This window comes from Conger conger, chromosome 10 (assembly GCF_963514075.1).
Source record: "Conger conger chromosome 10, fConCon1.1, whole genome shotgun sequence".
Classification (NCBI taxonomy): domain Eukaryota; kingdom Metazoa; phylum Chordata; class Actinopteri; order Anguilliformes; family Congridae; genus Conger; species Conger conger.
Window position 1 is genome coordinate 43,945,437 of NC_083769.1, and position 26,100 is coordinate 43,971,536.

General features: G+C 49.4%; 1 protein-coding gene across 1 annotated transcript in view; it reads right to left on the reverse strand.

Annotated features, from left to right (window-relative positions):
- Nucleotides 1-23,441, reverse strand: part of plch2a (phospholipase C, eta 2a) — a 176,106-nt gene extending 152,665 nt beyond the window's left edge. The window contains exon 1 of the mRNA XM_061257211.1: nucleotides 23,057-23,441. Coding sequence (XP_061113195.1) covers nucleotides 23,057-23,180 — 124 coding nt within the window. The 5' untranslated portion in view covers nucleotides 23,181-23,441. The remainder of the gene's footprint in view (nucleotides 1-23,056) is intronic.
- Between the last annotated feature and the right edge of the window lie 2,659 nt (nucleotides 23,442-26,100).

Consider the following 26,100-nt stretch of genomic DNA (forward strand, 5'->3'; position numbering starts at 1 on the left):
GCCAGCGGAGAGGGGCAGAGAGACCAGCGGAGAGGGGCAGAGAGACCAGTGGACACGTGCAGTGAGACCAGTGGAGATGTGCAGCGAGACCAGCGGAGAGCTCTTCTGAGCCTTAATTGAGGCGCTCTGTGGGTGCAGAACAGCCTCTGTCACTGCCCTGCTTCACCACGTTTCTCAGCAGTTTAACTGCCACAGTGCTCAGCGCACAGCACCCAGGAAAGGACTGTTCTTTCATCTTCAGCCACTGGCTGTGTGGCACTGCCTCCCGCTCTCTCTCCCTCTCTCTCTCTCCGTCTCTCCCTCTCTCTGTCTCTGCCCCTCTCGCTCTCTCTGTCTCTGCATCTCACTCTGTGTCTCTCTGCCTCTCCCTCTGTGTGTGTGTGTCTCTCTCTTTCCCTCTCTCTCTCACACACACACACACACCGATGACCTAGTGTGGCTCCCTGACCCACTGATTGAGGTCGCGGAGCGGGCAGCCCTTTAGAGCCGGCGACACTCAGACAGACAGACAGGCAGCACGTCGAACTCACATCAAAGGAAAAGAGAGAGCGCGGAAAGCCAAGACTCTCGGCACTTTGAGAAAGATGCACAAGCGCAGAGAGGATGAAGACGGCGCGGAGGAGAGCGGAGAGCGTGAGACGGAGGAGGGAGAGAGAGAGAGAGGCGGGCGGAAAACGTACTGTACTTCTCGGGCAGTCCTCTGAGCTCCATGCCTGCCTGCCTCGCCGCGTGCCGGGGCCACCGGAGCACCTGGGGCACCTGGGAACCGAGGATGGAGGGAGAGAGAGGAGCAGGTCCTGCCAGCAGGCACGAGACACACCGACTGAGGAGCGCCCGGCTCCTCCTCCTCCTGAACACCTCGCTGCGCTCCTCCTCCTCCTCCTCCTCCTCCTCCTCCCAAAACACCTCAGCCACAGAGCGCGCGCGCGTGAGAGAGAGAGAGAGAGAGGGGGAGAGAGGGAGAGAGAGAACTCGCACATGTGCGTGCCTGTGTGTGTATGTGTGAGAGAGAGAGAGAATGAGAGAGAGAGCACTCATACATGTGCGCGTCTGTGTTTGTGTGAGAGAGAGAGAGAGAGAGAGAGAGAGAGAAAGAGCACTGGCACATGTGTGGTTTTGTGTGTCTATGTGTGTGTAAGAATGGATGGGAGCATGAGGAGGGAGAGAGGGGAAAAAAGAGAGAGCACTCACACACACGTGCGCCTGTGTGTGTGTGTGTGTGTGTGTGTGTGTGCATGGTGAGGAGGGAGAGAGAGAGTGAGAGACCGATACAGAGAGAGAGAGCGAGAGACCGATACAGAGAGAGAGAGCGAGAGACTGATACAGAGAGAGAGAGCGAGAGACCGATACAGAGAGAGAGAGCGAGAGACTGATACAGAGAGAGAGAGCGAGAGACTGATACAGAGAGAGAGAGCGAGACTGATACAGAGAGAGAGAGCGAGAGACCGATACAGAGAGAGAGAGCGAGAGACCGATACAGAGAGAGAGAGCGAGAGACCGATACAGAGAGAGAGAGCGAGAGACTGATACAGAGAGAGAGACCGATACAGAGAGAGAGAGCGAGAGACCGATACAGAGAGAGAGGGCGAGACCGATACAGAGAGAGAGACCGATACAGAGAGGGAGAGCGAGAGACCGATACAGAGAGAGAGAGCGAGAGACTGATACAGAGAGAGAGACCGATACAGAGAGAGAGAGCGAGAGACCGATACAGAGAGAGAGGGCGAGACCGATACAGAGAGAGAGACCGATACAGAGAGAGAGTGAGAGACCGATACAGAGAGAGAGACCGATACAGAGAGGGAGCCAGAGAGCGATACAGAGAGAATGCAGAGAGGGTGAGGTAGAGGTAGATGCTGGGCATGAAGAAAGGGTGATTACGTGTTTATGCGTTGGACCATTATTAACTCGACCGGTGCAACCAAACATTAGCGAGCTTATTTATGTTTTTTTGTTTTTGTCAAGTCTTTGTGTTCCCGCTGCACTCTGCTGCTCTCCGGTTGGCGCGGAGCTCGGAGCTGTAGGTGTGATAACAGGCAGACGGTAATAGCGGGTGGGTGTGGGGGGGGGGGAGATCCTCTATTAAGGAATTATTCTCAGGCACTTTTGGCAGCGGAGATGAATTTGACAGAGGCTCCCGGCGCATTAGAGCGCTATCTCTTCCAGGAGAAGGCGGATCCATTCCTGCGCTAATAGGCTTCTCTGCGCGTGCCGTGCGCAGTGTGTGTGTACCGCGCTCTGAGGGTGTGTACTGTGCCCAGTGTGTGTGTACCGCACTCTGAGGGTGTGTACTGTGCCCAGTGTGTGTGTACCACGCTCTGAGGGTGTGTACTGTGCCCAGTGTGTGTGTACCGCGGTCTGAGGGTGTGTACTGTGCCCAGTGTGTGTGTACCACACTCTGAGGGTGTGTACTGTGCTTAGTGTGTGTGTACCGCGGTCTAAGGGTGTGTACTGTGCTTAGTGTGTGTACTGTGCCCAGTGTGTGTGTACCACACTCTGAGGGTGTGTACTGTGCTTAGTGTGTGTGTACCGCGGTCTGAGGGTGTGTACTGTGCCCAGTGTGTGTGTACCACACTCTGAGGGTGTGTACTGTGCCCAGTGTGTGTGTACCGCGCTCTGAGGGTGTGTACTGTGCCCAGTGTGTGTGTACTGCACTCTGAGGGTGTGTACTGTGCCCAGTGTGTGTGTACTGCACTCTGAGGGTGTGTACTGTGTTTAGTGTGTGTGTACCGCGGTCTGAGGGTGTGTACTGTGCACAGTGTGTGTGTACCGCACTCTGAGGGTGTGTACTGTGCACAGTGTGTGTGTACCGCACTCTGAGGGTGTGTACTGTCCTTAGTGTGTGTGTACTGCACTCTGAGGGTGTGTACTGTGCTTAGTGTGTGTGTACCGCCGTCTAAGGGTGTGTACTGTGCTTAGTGTGTGTACCGCGGTCTAAGGGTGTGTACTGTGCCCAGTGTGTGTGTACCACACTCTGAGGGTGTGTACTGTGCTTAGTGTGTGTGTACCGCGGTCTGAGGGTGTGTACTGTGCCCAGTGTGTGTGTACTGCACTCTGAGGGTGTGTACTGTGCTTAGTGTGTGTGTACCGCGGTCTGAGGGTGTGTACTGTGCACAGTGTGTGTGTACCGCACTCTGAGGGTGTGTACTGTGCACAGTGTGTGTGTACCGCACTCTGAGGGTGTGTACTGTCCTTAGTGTGTGTGTACTGCACTCTGAGGGTGTGTACTGTGCTTAGTGTGTGTGTACCGCCGTCTGAGGGTGTGTACTGTGCTTAGTGTGTGTGTACCGTGGTCTAAGGGTGTGTACTGTGCTTAGTGTGTGTGTGTACCGCGGTCTGAGGGTGTGTACTGTGCCCAGTGTGTGTGTACCACACTCTGAGGGTGTGTACTGTGCTTAGTGTGTGTGTACCGCGGTCTAAGGGTGTGTACTGTGCCCAGTGTGTGTGTACCGCGGTCTGAGGGTGTGTACTGTGCCCAGTGTGTGTGTACCGCGGTCTGAGGGTGTGTACTGTGCCCAGTGTGTGTGTACCGCGCTCTGAGGGTGTGTACTGTGCCCAGTGTGTGTGTACTGCACTCTGAGGGTGTGTACTGTGCTTAGTGTGTGTGTACCGCGGTCTGAGGGTGTGTACTGTGCCCAGTGTGTGTGTACTGCACTCTGAGGGTGTGTACTGTGCTTAGTGTGTGTGTACCGCGGTCTGAGGGTGTGTACTGTGCACAGTGTGTGTGTACTGCACTCTGAGGGTGTGTACTGTGCTTAGTGTGTGTGTACCGCGGTCTGAGGGTGTGTACTGTGCACAGTGTGCGTGTACTGCACTCTGAGGGTGTGTACTGTGCCCAGTGTGTGTGTACTGCACTCTGAGGGTGTGTACTGTGCTTAGTGTGTGTGTACCGCGGTCTGAGGGTGTGTACTGTGCACAGTGTGCGTGTACTGCACTCTGAGGGTGTGTACTGTGCACAGTGTGTGTGTACCGCACTCTGAGGGTGTGTACTGTCCTTAGTGTGTGTGTACTGCACTCTGAGGGTGTGTACTGTGCTTAGTGTGTGTGTACCGCCGTCTGAGGGTGTGTACTGTGCCCAGTGTGTGTGTACTGCGTTCTGAGGGTGTGTGCCGTTCGGCTGTCCGGATCAATACGCCCGTGTTCGGAACAAGGTCAGCCTCCTCTACAGATGTGCACTGCCGTACACTCGCCTCAGCTCTCCAGAGTGGGATAGTAGCATAAAGCGCATGTTTGTGTGTGTGTGTGTGTGTGCGTGTGTGTGTGTGTGTACGCACTCACAGACACATTCACACACACGCAAGCATGCATGTACACTCACGCACCTGCATAAACACTCACACCTGCACAAACGCAATCACACACATGCTTGCACTCACACACACACACACACACACACACACCCATGCACACACATAAGCACACACACATGCATGCAGGCACACTCACACACAAATGCTAGTGGCATTTGTACGCACAGAGACGACATGCACTCTGAATACAAATCCGATTGCTATTGTGTATTCTTTGTTGTTTCTTGGCACTAAAAAGGTAGTTAATTGGCTTTCTCCCAAGTCAAGCGACTCAATGAGGAAAGTGAAGTGAAATAAAAAAGCGGCATCAGCAGCTCTGCCCTTACAGTCACCTCTTATTTACACACACGCAGGGGCGGGGGAGGTCACTGCCTCCAATAAGGGGAGTTATATGAGCAAGAGCAAACAATGCAAACTGTCCGGGCTCACAGCCTTCTATAACGTATCAATCACCACAGTCCACAATTGGCTATGACCGTTCTGTGTGTGTTCAGATTTTGGACCCTGAAAAAGGAAAGCATGGGTTGGCACATCCGCACTGACAGCTTACAGTAACAATGTCTTTTCGACACTCAAAAACGTCGCGTTTCCGAAAAAATGCCAAGCCTTAATCTTCATCCAGCTTCTCCGCGGAAGAATCTCGTGAGGCAGGCCTGTTATCTCCATATCTGCACGCCTCCATCCCTCAGAAATGTAATCAAGCTCTTAATCCAAAAGGTGAACCCATACAGGGATTTCATCACGGCAGTTCGCTCAAAAGACCCGTCACCTAAGACGGAACAGCCGAGCTTATGTAACGAACACGGTCACGAGTTTGGAAAGACACGAGCTGCAGTGTGCTTCACACACGCCACAAACTGAACTGGGCTACATCGAGGCGTGCGCTTCCGACGTGGGCACAGGGACCGGGGGGCGTGGCCTCTCTCTGATGACATCACAAAGGGGAGCCGCGTTGCCACGCCCACGCGGTCGCACCCCGGAGCCAGCACGTGTCAGAAGAGGCGGCGACCGCGGAAAACACTGGCGCTACGGAGGCGCCGGATTTAGCGCGGTGCTAGCGGAGCGTGCGAGGCTTTGGCGCGTAAAACACCCGTCTTCGATCAGCGGAACAATACCGCGCCTCCTCCCGTGATTGAGCGTTCGCCGTCCCGCCGCGTAATTGCCCCGATCGTGTTTTTTTCCTCAGCTCGTTATCTGTCCAAGACAATTAACACTAATAGCACCTCTGGAAAACCTTAACAGCATGGGCCTGCAGAATGAAAACATGGGAGCGCGCTGAATAATGCAGGAGAGGCAGCGCTACTCCCGCATACATATGGAGCAAGGACAGGTATGAGGACAGGCATTTCACACAGGCGGAAAAATCAAAAACAAACTGGCAGGAGTTTCCCTGCAATGGCCGTGTGGTGCCATACTGATCTGTGCTGTGCGGGATGAGTACGCAGACTGCTTTACAATCAATTCTCACATTCTCACACACTCACAACACTCAACTCATGCACTCACACACCACATATTCACCCACTCACACAATCACACACCGACGCCGACTGGCTGCCATGCAAAGCACGATTGGGGGTTGAGTTAGGCGTCTTGCTCAGGGACACTTCGACACATCTAGGGCAGGGGGATCGAACCGGCACCCCTCCGACTGCCAGACGAGCGCTCTTACATGTACCTCCTGAGCTAATGTACCTCCTGAGCTATTGTAGCCCCAAGCTAATGTGGCCCTCAGCTATTGTAGCCTCAAGCTAATGTAGCCCCGAGCTATTGTAGCCTCAAGCTAATGTGTCCCCAAGCTAATGTAGCCCCAAGCTAATGTAGCCCCAAACTAATGTGGCCCTGAGCTAATGTAGCCCCAAGCTAATGTGGCCCTGAGCTATTGTAGCCCCAAGCTAATGTGGCCCTGAGCTAATGTAGCCCCAAGCTAATGTAGCCCCAAACTAATGTGGCCCTGAGCTAATGTAGCCCCAAGCTAATGTGGCCCTGAGCTATTGTAGCCCCAAGCTAATGTGGCCCTGCGCTATTGTAGCCTCAAGCTAATGTGGCCCTGAGCTAATGTAGCCCCAAGCTAATGTGGCCCTGAGCTATTGTAGCCTCAAGCTATTGTAGCCCCAAGGTAATGTGTCCCCGAGCTAATGTAGCCCCAAGCTAATGTGGCCCTGAGCTAATGTAGCCCCAAGCTAATATGGCCCTGAGCTAATGTAGCCCCAAGCTAATGTGGCCCCAAGCTATTGTAGCCCCAAGCTAATGCGTGGAACAGCGTCATGCCCAGGTTCAACAGCCTGCCTGGAATATGCCCCCCCACACACACACACACCCCAGCAGCTTTACACTCCGATGGAGCAGCTGTGGGGGGTGCTGGCACTTAGCACAGCCCGGGGGGGGGGGCATGGAAGAGCGGTTCTAATGACCACCTGCAATCGCTTCCTTAATTTCCTTTGCTTATCCTTTATGTTATCATGGAAAAAGAGATAGAGATCTCTTTCACAAAGGGGATCGGGTATGGAAAGTTTCCAATTCTCTCTTCACGTTACTGCTGAGAGGGACATCAGCAGACAGACAGAGGGAAGGAGACAGTGAGCACATAGAATATTTTAGCAAAGAGAGGACAGAGCTAAGCGTGTTTGGGCTGTGTTAGGATCTGTATCTTATTCACTCCTCCTGTTTTTCTCAATATTAAATTACATATGAGAGAAATTACATAAAAAATGACAAGCTAACCGGGGGCTCCATAAATCCGAAACACAAAAATGACATTAAAACGAGAGGAGAACAAGACAGAGAGCTTTAGGGAAGAACCATTCAGAACAGAGGAGAGCAGTAGGCTAGGTGACAAGTGATACTGGAGTAACACACCGGCAAATAAAAGAGGCAAGGAGCACAAGCTCATGAGCTCAAACAGTATCCGTTAGCCCACCCGCAATGGGCGAAATGACCCTCTCTCTACAGTAAATGATGCTGTATACACAGTAAATTGTTCAGTGTTAAATCACTACTTGACATATGTACCATTCTACATTACGTTAAATGCGTTAAATACGTTGGCGCTTTTACCCAAAGCGACTTACAGTTGATTAGACTAAGCAGGACGCAACCCTCTTACACCAGGGATTGGACCGACAACCGTGCGGGTCCCAGTCATGTACCCTTACCGCTATGCTACAGGCTGCTGCTGAATTAACTCTGGACATTTTACTGCTTAAAGTAAGACTGGTTTATTAATTGATGACTGGTCGATTGCACTGAATGTCACTTGAAACACTAATTTAAATTCCCAATTACACAGTCAGTGCCACGTCCTCCAAATCTCTGTCTGCCAGGAATGGAACCTGATAAAGAATTCAATTCACTAATTTGAGTTAATCCAACAGACCATGAGCTGCCCAAAGTACCCATTTGCCTTTGAACACAAGCCAATAAATACTGAATTGTCTTCCTATCCCAACAAACATAACATTACTAGCAACCACTACATCAATATAATTGGCAAATGTGATAATTTTCAATTTGGCCAGTTAGCAGGAGCTTCTAGCCAAAGTAACTGTGAATGGTGAATTTCACATGGAAGCACCATAACAAGTGTTGCAGTCTTGTAATGAGTCTTAAAGTCTTAATTTTTTCTCTCAAGTAGAGAATATTTGCTTGTTTTAAGTTACTTGACAGGTGACATTTTTCTTACCGCATTGGCAAATCTTGAAATTAGTCAAATTGCCTCACCTCATTGGCAGTTTGTTTGTCTTATTTAGCAAAAAATAAATATAAATAAGATTCTGAGTCTAATTATCCGACTAAAATACTTGAGATGCAGTGTATAAGAGCCACCATCAAAGTGCATGCCTCAAGACCAGGGAGACAAAGGGAGAGATGGGTTATTTTTATATAGACAGTAACACTGAATCATAAATAAACATTCAGGTGTCATTTTTAGTCCGCCTTCCTGACTGTGGAAGGCTGTTCCACCGCTCAGAGCAGGGAAGGGCCAGGCCCGTGGGAGAGAGGCTGCTCAGTGCAGGGAGAGAGGCTGCTCAGCTGGTGGCCGGGAGCGGAACACGGAGGTGTGGTTGGAGAGTACGGTGTAATGGCCGTCTGAAGACCGGAAGGTGAAGTGCCACTCGCAGCCTCGTATGCCAGACTAGGCGAATCGAGCTGAGTGCTGGCAGCCACGGCAAAGGGTGTCCAAAAGCAACGAGGCTTGCGCACGTTTTGGCAGGTCGACGGCGAGGCGGGCAGAGGCATCGTGGCGGTTGCCACAGCACGTTTAGGGAAGCTCAGCTGGTCATCGAGGCTCCCGCCAAGATTAAGACACGTCTGAACGCGTCAGAGGGAGAAAATGAGAAAAGGAGGTGAGTGGCATGAGCAGAAATAACCAGGCCAAAGTGATTTAGGGTTGAAGGGAAAAGAGAAGAGGACCAATCATAGAGCCCTGTGGGACGCCGGAGAAGAAGGTGCAGAGGGAGGAGAACGATCCCCCTCCAGGTCACCTGGTAGGATCGGTGAGGAGGATATTAATCAAACCCATTTCAGATCCCGATCTCTGCAAGGGATGGGAGCAGTGACTGACGGTATCGAATGCAGCAGACACGCAAAGGACGGGAATCCAGAGTAAGGGATGAAAACTGAAACGCAAAGCAATTCCATCCCTGTCCTCCATCTAATTTACTGGGCCTCTTCTCTGGAAGCGAACAGGGAAAGGGCTGGGTTGGACATGCCAAGCTTTCACAAATCAACCTTGTAAATTGGCCATCTGCTCGGCAAATTCTGTACTGGATGTCTCCAGTCAGAAGCTCCCCCTGAGCTTTCTCGAGCTGATGGAATCAGTCCGTGATCCCAACCTTAAAAAAACTTATAGCGGAGGATTCTGCCGGTGAAATTTCTCAGAACGGGGGTCTTCAAAAAAAGTGTCAGCCAGGGCCTTTAGGCCTTCCACTGATCTTTACGTCTTCAGAGGTCTGGGCGGAAGAAGAGCAATGGCCACACACTGCAACTTTACTTTAAAAATGATGAGTAAGGATTCAGTAGCAAGCCCATGGATCCACACATCACAAGCACAGTGGGACCAGAGGAGAGGGAACAGGTGTGACGCCCCTGAGAGCTCAAAGCCTGGAGTCCATACGGGTCCCAGTCCGCACGCGCTCAGTTCAGGCGAAGGCGGGCTACCCCAGTCAGAAAGCCGGCCCACCCCACACTCCCTACAGCCCAGTGGAGAACTCTGAGCACGGCAGGGCCACAAAACTCTGTGAGGGTGCCGAGCGGTCTGTGTCTTGGTTAGACTGTCTCGGGCCCGTCCTCACAAATACCGATAACTATAACAACAACGATGCGAGCATCCACACCGATGAACGATAACGTTCTGCGAGTAGTCTCTCGGCTACGTCATCCGCCATTTTGAACGTGAACGTGAATTCTGATGGATTTTGATTGGTGGAAAAAGAAATAGCTCTGAAAGCAATCCCAACGACATCGTTTGTCACTGTCATTATAGTTGTTGCGTGAACTCCACCATCCACTTCAGTTAGAGCAATTTTTACAATTATAGATTTATAGTTGTCATCATAGTTATTGGTGTGGACGGGCATAAACATCCAATAGTGATTTGTTTTGAGGCTGTGATTCATTACTGGCTCTTGCTTGTATAACTGAGTTTAGTGCTGAATAAGGTAGACGACAAGTTGCCAGTCGGTTTAGCACTTCTCACACTCGCAGTCTCTCTTGGAGCTATACTCTCCCCCTCTAGGGAATTACTGCACTTTGACCCCTGACCTCTGCACTTGTGTTTGCCCTATGCGTGGCTCTGGAGAGGAGCGTCACTACACTAATGTATGTGAATGATCTCGCAAAAAAGGAAACTGATCTCATTTATTCATCTTTCATATTCACCTCTTTATTCATGTTTATGCTAAACGTACATTGTTTGGGGAAATGCCAATGGTGTTTAAAATGGCAGTCTTTTCTATAAACTCAGAGAGGAAGAATACCACTTGTATTCAGGGTAATACACCAGAGACCAGATACATGGCCACTAAAGAATAATTACACGAAAGCAAACGAGCTCAGTACTTAATTACATAGCAATTATTTTTATTACATTATGCGCCTAAAGGCATGGATGATGAAAGCAAAAGTAATCACCCAAAACCAAAATTTTCAAAAATTCAAGAAAGTTAATTGTACATTTGAAAACTAGATTAATCTCAATTTTCTCATTCTGGGGTTTAGACTCCTCATGTATTTAGATCCTTTTTGAGGAAATACAGAAGAGAGAGAGTCTTTGCTGTACACTGAGTTTCTGAAAATTGATGTGCGTTATGATTGCCTAGCGTTATGACAGTAGTAGAATATGGCCTATCGCAAGGGGAGTTCAACATGGCTACTGCCAAGGTCTCGCATGTCAGAAATACGACAACCATATGAATACCAAGTAATTCACAATAAATAATTTACTATCCCTTCACGTGAAAAAATATTGCACACCGCCCTACAAATGCATATATTTCCCCCCACAGAGCCAGAAAAATCCTTGCCCTTTTGGCCTTTTTGAATTACAATATGTAATCTTTTTAAAATATGAATCATCTTCACGGGGAGGTACGACACAGATCAAAGCCGGACCGCTCTGTTCTAATCCTGGATGACACTGAACCAGGGTCCGCGGGTTTAGTCATTTTAACAAGCCTGTCGGCCCTGTTGGGTCTCAACACTGTACTGGCTCATCCGGGAAATAAGCACCACATCAAAGATTGCCCTGTCACTCAGTCACTGAAAAAAATGAATATACATGCCTGGAGTTCTCATTGTGGTTGAATATCGTCTTTGGAAAGAAAGAGTCACTTTGCCAATGGCCTCTTACTCGATAATTTTTTCATCCACCAGTACATTATTATACATAAAATATAATAGAGAATAGAGTCCATCGATAATAACACGACCTCCCCTGAGACAGAAACAAGGCCAGGGTTTCAATATATAAATCAATGCCATATGCAGTCAATTCAGTGTTCGTGGTATCCGATGTTTTATGCAGAAAGCCTTATCTGCCAAATGGAATAGACACTGTGCTGCATTCAATCACACATTCAAATTGAACTCGGAAGATCTTATGCGAAATACACAAATATACAACGGGTGAAAGAGAGACAGGCTGTATTCGCTCAAAAGCCACTCTGCCAAAAGCAAAGCCGTCTGCGCTTAATTAAGCTGCTGAATTAAGCGGACACCATGCAGAGTGGGGAAAAAAATAGAAACGGCAGAGAGGGGAAAAAATACACTCTTTGACAAAGTGATCCCGTGAGATTCCCCTGCCCTGTATTATAAAAATACTTCGGCTGGAGGTAGAAAAACAAGCATCCCACCGAGGATCGTGAGCCCGATAAAACATCTACATGAATATCAGCAGCAGAATGCTAACGCGCATCGCAGTCCACGTTGGTTGAGATATTAGGCTACATTCCTTTATTTCTTTTTCGCAGGACTGAAAAAAACCGGCAATTTCCCCCCCTTTATGTCATCATTAAACAATCAAGATAAATATAGGCGTGGATTACAGCTACGGTGACAGGCCGTGACGGATGTAGCGACACTTCACAGACAACGGTGCTCATTCCCATTCAACAGGTTTTTTTTGGTTTATATCGAGACTCCGTTAAATTTGGCGGAGGAGCCAATGAAGACGCTATCGCTTGCTTATTTACAGCGCGTCCCGAGACGAGCTTAGCGCAGAGGTGACAGGAGAGACGCGCGTTCGCTCCACAGCCATACAGCAGGGCAGCCTCGCTCATGCATTATTCATGCGCGTAGCGATAACGTGTTTCTCTCGTGTAGAGTTTTTATTGCGGTTTAATTTCGCTCCCAGGTCGTGTTTCACGCGGCAGCCAGGGTAAAACGTTCTCCATTGCTTTCCTGCATATTTGATCCTTTAACTTTCACCCCTTTGCAGAGAGTATCAAACATCAACCCCTTCGTCCCCTAAACGCCCATTATTCCTGAAGCCTCTGTCCGGTCCATCCATCTTTTTGTCTTCCTATCATCTATCATGCATCCATCCGTCAGTACATCTCTCCACTGTCTCATCTATCCACGTGGCTGTGCATCCATCGTTCCTGACAGACAGGCCCATCACCCCACCGATGTCCCAGGCCCTGACAGGCTGTGCCATTCCGGGACACCAGGGGGAGCCACCACAGGCAGGCAGACAGGGGCGGCATGGCGGTAAACCCCAAGAAAGAGCGGCAGAGGCAGCGCTATCGCTGAGGGAGACGTCGAGACGCAAGGGCCCGTGGCATGGGCACCGTCGGTCCTCCGCGATTAAACGGCGCGCCTCGATCCCTGCTAAACAGCACAACCCTGTCCCGATTGGACCGGCGCTGCTACGAGATGCAGAGCAGAGGTCCTCGATCAGCAAACAGCTCAGGGAGGGAATTAGAGTCCTCTGTGAGCGCAGAGCATTCGCCCGCGTTGTTTGCTCGTCATCATTAGAAATGTGGCCATGAATATTTCAGCTCCCCGACCCTCTGAGAACGCAGCACACTGGAATCTCCTCTAATGGTTTCATACCTGTGTGTAATTAGCTTCTGCTATGCACACACACGCTTAGCCACCCACAAGCTAACACACACACACACACACACACACACACACACACCAACACACACACAAACTAGCACACAAAAACGGACATATGCACGCACACGCTAGCACACACTTAACACACAAACATACACATACACACAGACATATGCACACACACACTTACATGAGCGAACACGCACACACACACACACACACCTTAATGTGTCCGAGCAGCAGGGTGTAAGAGCCCTCTGTATACAGCAAAAGCAGTGTGCTCGTCCTAGTGAGCTGTTGTAAAGCCTCATTCATGAATGTGTCTGGGTTTCACAAGAGAAAAAGAGGCGATAAGTCTTCCTTTCCTGCTGGAGGAAGACGAGGTAAAGACAGGATGGAAGACTCCATTACGCCCTCCTGCCCTCCACCCGCACCCCGCCTGATGCAGAGGCTTGCACTGGAGCCAGGAGACAAGGAGAGAAACTCTCTCTCTCTCTCCCTCTATCTCTCTCTCTCTCACTCTCTCTCTCTCCCTCTTCCCTGCTTATCTTTCCCTTTCTCCCTCTTTTTCTCCCCCTCTCCCTTTCCTTCCCTCCCTCCCTCTCTCTCTCTCTCTCTCTCTCTCTCTCCCTCTCTCACTCGCTCCCCCTCTCCCTCTCTCTTTCCCTCCCTCCCTCTCTCACTCTCTCTCCCTCTCTCTTTTATCAAGCCCGATCAAGGCAGGAGCATCTCCCGCAGTCCCCGAGAAGCAGAGACAGAAGAACAAAGCGGGGGGGGGGGGGGGAGGAAGCCGTTACCTTTACAAGCTATCAAACGGGGGAAAATGGCACCCGTTTACAGGTGCGCTCTCTGCCGTTAGATCGGCTCGTTTCTCCGCTTTCAAATCACAGAGATGACGGGTCTCGGGGGCGAGAGATCCGGGGTCATAAAGAGCACTCCGGCAGGCCTGGCAGTGTTGCACAGTGTATTCCCACAAACCCCGGCAGCAGACTACTCTGTGAAAGATTTGCTAGATCACATCCTCTCTGCATGGGGGGTTATAGTACTCAGTATAACACTGTTGAAGGCAGGGCTGGGCTGGGTGTGAATGTTATATTACCCAGACGTCCTCAGCCTCTCCCTCATAAGTCTCCTGGCCGAGCTGTCACCGCGTATGACGCAGGGTAGCGCAGGCTGCTCAGCCAGGCTCATCCGCAGAGTCTCTCCTCCGAGAGACACACTCTCTCCCTCTCTCGCTCTGTCTCTCTCTCTCCGTCTCTGTCTCTCTGTCTATCTCTTACTCACTCTATATGTCTGTCTGTCTCTCTCTCTCCCTCTCATAGCTGAAATAATACAAAGCCTCTCTCTTTCCCCCTCTCTCTCCCTGTCTCTCCCTCTTTCCCCCTCTCTCTATCTCTTACTCTCCATTATGTCTCTCTCCCTCTCACAGCTGAAATAATACATAGCCTCTCTCTTTCCCCCTCTCTCTCCCTGTCTCTCCCTCTTTCCCCCTCTCTCTCCCAGTCTCTCTCTCTTTCCCCCTCTCTCTCCCTGTCTCTCTCTCTTTCCCCCTCTCTCTCCCTGTCTCTCCCTTTCCCCCTGCTTGCGCTCTTCCTCTTTCCCCCTCTCCTGTCTGCTCACATCCAGTCTCAGAGGACCACTTATCACCAAGGGGCTGTCAAACAGCACCCCACACCCCCACAGAAACACAAGCCCCAATGCTACACCCCACACCCCCACACAAACACAAACCCCAATGCTGCACCCCCACACAAACACAAGCCCCAATGCTACACCTCTCACCCCCACATAAACACAAGCCCCAATGCTGCACCCCCCCCCCCACACACACACACACACACACACCCTACACAAATGCAAGCACCAACACTGCCCCCCCCCCCACTCTCCACACTCCTCCTGGCCTCTGTCGAACAGCCCCACTGCCTGCCTCCGTGTGCTAATATTAGCTCAGCAGCGCTGCTATAACAGGGATGCTCCCATACATGTGTGCGGGGGTTGGGTTGCGCGCCCTGGCTGATTCAAAGGAGCGATGACTTGTTTGTCACGGTTGGTACCCCCCCCCCCCCCTTCCCCGCACCCCTCTACCCCCACATATAAGGGGTCCAGTCAGCTTCTCTGTACATATTATCCGTGGCTGAAATCTCTGCGTGACTCATACACAGCAGTGACATGAAAGGCAATAATTAGCCCCTTTGTTTGTTTACTGTGTGGTTATATTGCGAGGCCCACTCCTCCACGGGCGGGGAACAGCAGAAGCAGCCGGAATCTGCTGAGCAGGCAGCCCACGCGCGGACCCGCGCATCAACACGACTGCTACACGGCGCGCCTTCGCAGCCGAGGAGAGGGCCATTAACTCCCGGGCCCGGCCCCAGCCCCAGCCCCAGCCCCAGCCCCAGGCCGGGCTTACAGACCCCACCGCGGGCAGAAAGAGGAGTTAATCACCATCGCCCGGGGCGGCCACTCCCAGAGGCCTCCTAATTAACCGGTCCTGTAACCGACTGGTTCATTACCAAAACGCACGTGCGCACACATTTTCTGTCCAGTCATCAGAAATGTGTTAATTAACAGCCCCCCCCCACACACACACACACACACACACACACCCCTCCTGCCTCCGCCACAAAAGTAGATTTCACACAGAATAAAAAAATTCTAATAATGAGTAGAATAAAGACATACAATTTACACAGGAATCATGAGCACACCTGAAATGTGCACTGCACAATGTCTGAAGATCATGATGGCGCTCCCTGTGGAGAGAACAGAGGCCAACTATGCCCTCTGCTGGACACTCGCCATCAGAAACATACACAGGTCCTGCAGAAAAAGGCACTGAGCCAAGCCAGAGGACGGAATAATTACTTTGAGAAAATATCGATGCCTGTGTTTTAGATGCACGACTATGGCATACTTTAAGTCTTCTGTCACCCACATTCAATGAATCTGGGCGCGATAAAGTGTCCCTGAATCACCCGTACGGACAAGGGCCGGAGAGAGAGGTGACTGAGTGAGGTGGCTGAGTGACATCACTGCTCGTATCGGCCTGTTTTATACACCGAACGCTGGGTCGCGGAGAGGCTGCTGGGTAATACTCACGAGCAATAGAACGCGTGTGATTTTACTTCTTGCTTGAGGCAACATCTGATGAGCCTAAAAGCCCATCGCGGCAAAGGGCAAAAGGTGTGCGGGGCATGGCCCATTTACATTAGGAATGCAATGAAACAACATAATATTGAACAGGAATAAAATGTCACAAACAGCTCATCTGCGCAGAAAAAGATTGCTTCGAATAAGAAGGAGGGGGGGTAATTCTTCGGATATCAAAGGAAATGAAATATAATCTACATTGCTTAGATCATGACAGCAATATTAAAAAGAAGAAAAACAGCACACAAAGCAATCTTCCCTTCAGAAGGGAAACGATGAACCATGATTCAAACAGCAAAGCTGGAACAGAGTTACCCGTCTCATAAAGATACAATTTCCCCCGCCCTTTCATAAATCCTCCGCCAGAACATTTGAAATGGCTGTAAAGGATTGCCTTAATAAAACTCACACACACGCGCGCACACACAGACACACACGCCCACACACACACACACACGTCCACACACACACACACAGCAGTCTGTGCAGAGCAGGCAACTTAAAACTGGCACAACTGCCCCCCAAGATTCTATAGCTGTCAGCACTTCCGCGACTCGAACCGTTATTTTTCGCTTGGTTCAAATATATGCAGGTGAGGCGAGCCGCGCTTAAGAATTCCACTCTCCGCTGAAGTGGAAGTGTAGGCTCTGTCGAAGAATCGGCAGAATTTTAAAAATAACATTCCTCCGCGGAGACCATTGTATCTGTCGGCTGCCTTCTGTGCGCTGACGTGCGGCTCAACGGACATTCGCTCAATGGAAACATACCGCTCACATAACATAGCCGATAATAAAGCTACGAATCAGAAGGTTTTATCATAATTAGCCACGTACACACGCGGTGTGATAAAGCGCTAATCTCTGTATCGGTCAAGTGCAAATGCCAGCACAAGAGTCACAGAAAGAGGCTCTCTTAGGTGAACGACCAAACGGAGTAAAGAACACGCCAGGAGAGCAAAGGAGAAAATTGGAGCGTTCTGTCCAGCTGGATTGCATTTTCCTCTCTGCCCAGACACGTAATTACCAATAATTGCCTGCTCCTGCGGGCTCCAGAGCAGATGTTTGGTTTAATAAATGCATGAGAAGCAGAGACAGTAATTAGCTTCTCATCTGTACTCTGCGTCTCCCCAGCCGGACCGCAGAACTGTCGTTAAACACTACAGAGGAGCTGCTCTCCTCTCCGCTCCTCGGCTCGACCCCGACCTGACTCGCGTTCCGCTGAAGGGCCTGCGTAATTCACCACAAATGTGTACAGCGATGCCGTTTACATTCTGAGCGATAGAGAGCCACTCCAGCGAGCCACTTTTCCCGCATAGCAAGGTGATTTGAATAATGTCATTTAAATAGCCGTTTCCCTTTCTGTGAAAATGTGAAAATCCCATTGCACATGTACTGAAATTCTCTGTAGACTTTCAGCACAAGCCGGTGACTTGAAATCGGGACACTTTCAAATACCCGAGCCTACCCGAAACCACGCGGCATTTTTAGATAAATTAATTTTCTATCTGTTAATTTAACGATTATTATGCCAAATGAAGCACTAAATTCCCTGCAGGTATTACTTTGTTCAGAAAGAAGCGACTTGATTCACCCCATACTGCGATGGAATGACGCGCACTGCACATCTGGGGGTTGTCATCGTGAGCTTTTTGAGATCAACGTAAACAAACATTTCCCTCTGTTCCTATTTCTCACTTCAAACAGAGAGAGGATGATGAACAGAGCTAGTTTCTCCCAAGTTTTTTTTTTTTTCCAGGATTAAGAAGATTGATTTGTTCTGTTTTTTTTGTTTGTTTTTTTTTAAAGATGCAGGCGAGGAGCACTGTAAGCTTTCCTGACCTCAGGATGTATTACCTTAATAAGAGGAAGTTGTCAGGACATGTCCCCGACCCCACACTACGCTCTCGCCTTTACGCAGCTCTGCATTGTGGGTAAATCCCTTAAATGGAGCACAGAGCTCACCGCAGTCATCTTAAACAACACCGCAAGGCCTTACTGCACCTCCGACCTATTTTCTGAAATCAGTTACCATTGGCATTATTACCTCACAGCTTCCCATCACTCATGGTTACATCACAATCATCCTGCAGCCTATCCGAGGCCTCCTTACATCACAACCTTCCAGAATGTGTAATTACATCACAGCCTTCCCTGGGGCACTGTTACATCACAGCTCCCATCACTTCTCACTGCATCATGGCCTCTGCAGTGTCATCACTTTGGCACAGACTTTTCCCCTTGAAGCTCAGGCCTTGGTGCGCTTACAGTCCTTTCTGTACTGAACGCTGTCTGCCTTTTATCACAATCCACACTTCCGTACGTGTGACCACACTTACTGTATCATTTCCAGTCCAGGAAAACAGTCCTTATCCCTGCAATCACTGCATGGACACGTTGAAAGAGCCCTACCATTACAGGCGTGAAAATGGGATGGAGAGAAATGTAAATATAAAGAGATGCTGGGAGGAAAAGCAGCAGTTAGAGTCCCCCTAGTGCACCAGACACACTCAGGAGCTCTCCCTTTATCTTCAGGCTCAAACACGCCATAATTCTCCCGGCCGGCAGAAGGAAGGTGATAGGGCTAGAAAGGAGGTTGCCATCGGTTACTGCTTTAGTGGTTCGGGCGTGATTGACAGATCTTGCTCTGGTGACATCACGGGGGCTTGTAAGACTGTGTGAATGGGAGCATGGACAGGAAGCAGAGAGAGAGAGAGAGAGAGAGAGAGAGAGAGAGAGAGAGAGAGAGAGAGAGAGAGAGAGAGCGAGAGAGAGAGAGAGAGAGAGAGAGAGAGAGAGAGAGACGTTACTGGGCCTGGCTGCTTGGGGAGCAGGTTTTAATCTGTGTCAGGGCTAACTGTGCGACATGTCCAGACATTCTGCATTCATGTGCGTCTGGTTCCCAGGCTGCTTAACCACACAGCCCTCCTCCTCCACTGCCTGTAAGGTGAGCCAGGAGGGTGCCGAATATGAACTCTGCTTCTGCTGAACAGCTATCGTTACACTACAGTTGTTTAGCCGACGCTTTTATCCAAAGCAACTAACAGTTGATTAGACTAGGCAGGGGCCACTCCCCCCTGGAGCAATGCAGGGTTAAGGGCCCAGCAGCTGCAGTGATCTTACCGTGGCTACACAGGGGCTTGAACTACCAACCTTCCAGGTCCCAGTCAAACACCTTAGCCACTAGGGACCTTCCCTAGCGACTAACACCTTCCCCTGAAGCCCCAGCTTCCCTCACAGGGAACTTGCATGCACTGCAAAATACTATAATGTAAATGTGTGGACCTCTTTAAAATGATTAATTTCCAAGGGCATATATTCATGGCATGATAATGTATTGCAAGATCTTAAAGGAGCAATCATTTGGGGTGTCTCAGTGGCGCAGCCTGCAGAGCACTGACCGCATGCTCATTGTGAGCCGCGACGTCAACGGTTCGAATCCGACCATCTGACAATTTGTCGCATGTCTTTCCCTCTCTCTCGCCCCCATTCTTCCTGTCTCTATATACTGTCCAATAAAGCTGAAAAAAAAGGCCTAATAAAAAAAAAAAGGAGCAATCATTTGAACTAGGGCTGGGTATAAAAAAAAGGCTGTAGCTTATTCTTAAGGATATCAGTATGAATTCATGCAACTCGGTATGCAAAATTGTAGTACCGTCATCAACGGTATGTTACTGTTTTGCAACAGTAAGATGAAGAACTTGCAGTGTGAACTGAATTGTCTGCTGTGTAGGAAATGCACACCATTTAATTAAGAAATGTGACACGACGTTGCAAACAACGCATGCGGAGACGTTTGTGGGAACAGGTGGAGTCGTAATGAAGGTATGATTAAAGAAAAAAAGATGAAAGAAAGCTAATACGGCGTATGTTGCCGATGATCTTATTATGCTGAAAAACATTTTTGTAATCATAAATACGTTTTATCACTCAGTCCTACCCAGAGGTATATATATTTCATTTAATTACAAGCCTAGAAGCTTGCATCTTTTTTATTTTGCTTGAAGTAGCCTAACTTAATAAAATACTGAATACTAAAAAATAGTGTAAACTGATTGATCCTTATTTTTCCACAGTTCAGCTTATTTCAGCTTACTTCTCGTGTAATTTGTACTGGAAAACCATACTGTCATACTGTCAATAATATTACAATTTTTATTTCATATAGTTGTATGATATTTTCGCCATATCACCCAGCCTGTATATTCTGAACTGTTACTGAATGTATTTCAGTATATTTTGAGTATATTCCATTTCCGCTGGGCGTGCGAAGTTGACCACAGTGAGAGAGAGAGACAAACATGCAGCCCCTCTCCTCTGTACAAAACCAATTATTTTCCTCCAAATCAGCTGCTTCCACAGCTGTAGTGTGGGTGTAAGAGAGGTTTATCAGGTTTATTCCAATTAACAGAAATTGTTCCTCCAGCCCTTAATCACGCCGCATTGGCTACTGCTGATTACAACACAGAACCTGTGTGGCTTTACAAGCAGGGGCATGTTTTCTAAAAAAAAAACAGCATCATTACTTTCACCACACATCTCACATATACAGGACAATAATCACTCCAGCGATATGGAAACAAATGCACACCAAGGTCAGAGATCCCCTGCACACTATTCATTTCAAAGGATCAACATGCTGTATTAATAATTGATGTGATTGATGATATATCTGGAGGAAGTTCTTATCCAGGATAACTTCAGATACCACAATGAAATGATAGAATGCACATTGGAGAGAGGAGCACATAATTATAGCCACAGAATGGCCGGTAGCACAGTGATTGAGTATTGCTCCGGGAAAAAACACGGAAAACACAAACACGCAGCAGAACAAAGGCATAATTGCTTTAGCAGAGACCGCTTCCTTGAGAGCAACACGCCCACAGAACACTAATGGTAAATATGATAATGATGTAAGGTGAACACAGCCTTACATTGTAATGTAATGTAATGTAATGTAATGTACCAAATAATAATCCATATAAGCAATAATCCCTTTGCCATATTTGGGTCTGACGCAACATTCATGTTATTTATGTCAGAATAACAATCAAATTACTAAGCAGCTCTGCAGAGTCCCAAATGATTGAAGAGGGTTAAAGAAGCAAAGTTATTTTGGAGCACAATAATCCCAGGCTTCTGTTCAGTCAGAACTCTTATCTCCTGACAGTATCTGTCCTCCACAGAGCTTGTCAGTCTTTTACGGTGCATTACCATACCAAATACAAGACAGTGAAGTGTTAGTGTTTTTTTTTTTTTTTATAAATGAAAAGAATATCCCATTCATAAGCAGGCACCTGCAGAAGGCATTTGAAAGGTCCGCTGAATTACGGGAATTCCGAGACGCGGTCTGTAAGACAGAGCAGAAACACGTCTGGAGACGCTGTGTATAAGACAGCAGAAACACGTCTGGAGACGCTGTGTGTAAGACAGCAGAAACACGTCTGGAGACACTGTGTGTAAGACAGAGCAGAAACACGTCTGGAGACGCTGTGTATAAGACAGCAGAAACACGTCTGGAGATGCTGTGTGTAAGAGCAGAAACACGTCTGGAGATGCTGTGTGTAAGACAGAGCAGAAACATGTCTGGAGACGCTGTGTGTAAGAGCAGAAACATGTCTGGAGACGCTGTGTGTAAGACAGCAGAAACACATCTGGAGACGCTGTGTGTAAGACAGAGCAGAAACATGTCTGGAGACGCTGTGTGTAAGACAGCAGAAACATGTCTGGAGACGCTGTGTGTAAGACAGCAGAAACATGTCTGGAGACAGGGTCTGTAAGACAGAGCAGAAACATGTCTGGAGACAGGGTCTGTAAGACAGAGCAGAAACACGTCTGGAGACACGGTCTGTAAGAGCAGAAACACGTCTGGAGACAGGTTCTGTAAGACAGAGCAGAAACACGTCTGGAGACACGGTCTGTAAGAGCAGAAACACGTCTGGAGACAGGGTCTGTAAGAGCAGAAACACGTCTGGAGACACGGTCTGTAAGACAGAGCAGAAACACGTCTGGAGACACGGTCTGTAAGACAGAGCAGAAACACGTCTGGAGACAGGGTCTGTGAGACAGAGCAGAAACACGTCTGGAGACACGGTCTGTAAGAGCAGAAACACGTCTGGAGACAGGGTCTGTGAGACAGAGCAGAGACGCGTCTGGAGCAACTTCAGCGCCTGCAGCGCAGTGTTCCCGGCAAATCACCGAGCATTACGCTCATCCGTCATGCTTTTCCCATAAATCCGTCAGCACTCCAGGAGGGGCCCGCTCGGCCTCCTTCCTGCCCCGCAGGTGAGCCCCGCGCCGCCCACAGCCGCTTCTGCAGAAGGCCCCGCCCGGCACCTATCCGCAGGCTGGCCCTCGGCACGGCAGGCGGGCGCGGCAGTTGTGTAATGACACCGGATGTATCGATTTAAGCCCAGCGCACAAAGGGCGCCCAAAGTCTCTGGGCCACGCCTTTTCCCGAGGACATAGCAACAGTATCGAGAAAGAAGACAGCCCTTAAGACAACACGGCACCACTCCCTCACGTTGCCCAGTATCCCTGCCAAACACACGTCAGAATCACAGGCAGCAGAGGGAGGCAGGGAGGTTTGCCTGGGCTTCCTCAGAGCCAGGCAAACATAATCTCCTCATTATAATCTTCCGCTGATCCTTGTGTTTTCTGTCACTTTGAACTGGAAACAGACCTCAGACCGAGTCAACGTGGCTCACAGAAGGCTCACAGCTAGCCGCGTTCGCTAGCCGGACAAATCACTTTCCACAGTGCGATTTTCACATGCCTTCTCTGATATCACCTTGACAGAACCCACTCGCAAATGATTAACAAAAACAGAAAAACCTCCAGTGAAATAACAGTCACGCTAATCATATTTCTCTGAACCGTACACAGAAAATATCAATCTCTGATGCAGTCCACTAGCGCAGCAGCGGTAAATGAGAGCTTATTGCCCGTCAAAGCGTCACCTCAGCAGCGTTTGGAAGGAACTCGGTTTCCCCGCATTAACGGGCACGGTGCGTGTTCACACAGTGTGGCACTCACCCACGTTGATGACGTTTTCCGAGAGGAAGAAGTTGGAGTGCAGGGTGGTGTGGACGGAGAGAGAATCCGTGGGCTTTTTGCCGAGTCCGTGGCTATCCTCGGGGTCAGGGGAGCCCAGGGCCATCGTGCAGTCACCCCCAAATTTCAGCCTCCGAGTTAGAATCCCAGCAAAAGGTTGCAAAAAAAACTAACAAACAAACAAACAAACAAAAAAGCTGCCCAAATGTGCCTGCAATTACAGTCAGTGACCAGGGGAAAAAAAGCTGCCCAGATTGTTGGTCAAATTAAAGCAGTCCCAGGAGCCTGGAATGACGTCATGTACTCGTACGTGGGGGTCGCTGGAAACAGAAGCAGCTGTGGTCCGTCAGTCCCCCCCCTGCTCAGGCGATCAGCACCTCACCGCGCCGCGCAGTTCTCGAGAAACGGCCCGTTTTCCGGGAAACTTCTCCGCGCCGTCAACGGACCACCCGTCGGCAGGCCCCAGCAGGTACGGAGCGGCTTCCGGCCCGGGGGGAGGGCGATGACATCACAGGCCAGAGGTGCCGGCGTCTCTCGTGGTTTGCGCTCTCTCGGCGGCGCGGGAGCGGGAGAGCACTGCCGGGAGTCTCGCGGCACCGGGGGCCCTCCGAAAAATGCTGCTTCTGGGCCACGGGCCAAAAAAACCGGAGTGAGTCAAGACTGAGAGAGAGCCGAGGAGCCCAGACAGCACCTGTTGGAGGCAGACAGGGGGAGATGTTAGATATGCAGTCTATTAGCTGACTAACGTACAGCGGCAGCTGGCTCTAACGCATTACCGCGCGTTCCCCGCTCGGTGCCCACGCATTTCAGAGCTTCAAACGCCGATGGGTCCGGCGACGGGGGTTGTTCTGCATGCGTAGTTAAACATGTACGTAATGTTGATAAACAAAAACCCACGTATGTCATCCTGCAAGAACGAGATAGGACCTCGCAGATTAGGTGCAGATGTGTGTCAAGGCCATACCACCAGGGTGCTGAAGGTCGCCGCGCCGCAAACCTGTTTTTGTTTCAGTGATCTTTCCCGCTGGCGGCGTGACATCCAATAAACCTTTACTGTTCTCTACTAAAGGGTTTGTTGACTTGGGTGAGTTCCTGCATTGTCCTCACTTTGTTTCCACCGAGGGAAGCTGGCTCCTAACAATACGAGCAGCGTGATAACAGCGATTGTGTATTACTTAGCCTCTGCTTTTGCATACGCTCGGACCTGCAGTATTGAAAGAGCCTCACAGCAAGAGCCGCTCATAGTCTGAACACACCGCTCCTATATTTGCCTCAGAAAAACGCACAGGCAGGAGACCAGATTAATTCCGCAGCATCAGGTGACTGACAGACAACAATCAGCCAATCGGCGCTCATTAAGAATGAAGGGCCCCCATTGTATTGGACGACTGAGGGTATTCAGGTCTCATGTGACCAGTGTGTGTTCGCCTGTCATCCAGAGAAGCCATCCAACTGACACGTATTTAAATCAGCCTCAAAAGCACACCAAGTTCTCTTCCTGTGTATTGTACGGACACACTGGCATGAGCGTCTCCGTTTGCCCTGCCTCCAGCACTGCCCTGAGTGCCACAGACTGCTTTTCTTATGGCATCTCTTCCTTATTCGGCTATAAATATTGATAGGTTCCAAGTTTTACCATCACTAACTTTATTAGTGCCACTAATATACACTCACTGAGCACTTTATTAGGAACATTATTATTAGTTTCATGCGATTATCGAATCAGCCAATTGGCAGCAGTGCAATGCCTACAATCATATTGTAGATATGGGTCAGGAGCTTCAGATAATGTTCACGTCAACCGTCGGAATGGGGAAAAAATGTGATCAAAGTTACTTTGACCATGGAATGGTTGTTGTGCAGACAGAAACACATTGTTAATGAGAGACGTCAGAGGAGAAGGGCCAGACTGGTCGAAGTTGACAGGCAGGTGACAGTAACACAAATAGCCACACAGTACAACGGTGGTATGCAGAAGAGCATCTCTGAACATACAATGCATCATAACTCTAAGTGGATAGGCTACAGCAGTAAAAGTCTCAAAAATATCTAAAAATATGAATACCTAATAAAGTGCTCACTGAGTGTATTCTTCTGACACAACTATTTTTTGTAAATTGTCTGTTGCTGTATAACGCCCCTATAGTGTCTACAGGTGGGGGTAAAGCATACTCTTGCTAACTGGCTCAACCAGGGTCCCCACAAAGAGGCAGGACCATGCACCCACGAAAAGCCACCTCCCAGCTCTTTGTCATGACCGTAGACTGTACCTATCCACTCCACACACTCAGGTCTCCAGAGGTATTCTCAGTGCAGATGGCCCAAAATCTCTCCCGTGCGCATTGTAATGAACTAAAATTATCTTAAGAGAAGTTGTCCGTGTGTCCCTCATCGTCCTGAATTTGATTCCACGGAGAAGGACAACGTATCCTAACATCTGCACAGGCATCTCTTCATAACACTGTGACTGCGATGAGCGTGGAGCAGGGGGGTTGTTTTCCTGTGTAGTTCCCCTGTGGCAAAGCTCATATCAGCACACTGCACACAGCCACAGATTCAATTAAAACAAAACGGGGGAAAAATAGGTTATAGGTTCATTACACAAGATCCATCTCCATAATATATGGTTGGGGGGGAGGAGGGAGAATTCACAGATGTAATATAAATATGCAGAATGCTGCGGAGAACTTGGGGGAAATATTTTCAGTGTTGAGACGGACAAAAAAAGAACAAAAATGCTGAACCTGCCTTTCTACCGTGGAGGGGAAAAAAACAATAAATCGTTCATCTCTGCAAAATCCATGCTGCAGGAGGCAAACAAATTTCTATTCATGGAGGATAAATAAGCAGCTTGTGTCTCTACACGAGAGCCAAACACACACCCACTGCCTGCTTATGCTGAGAGACAGCAGGTAAAGTGTGTAATGCACACACACACACACACACACAGACACACACACACACGGGACGAAACACACCCCCATCATCACCCCTCCACCGCAAAATCAGCCGTGCAACTCAATTAC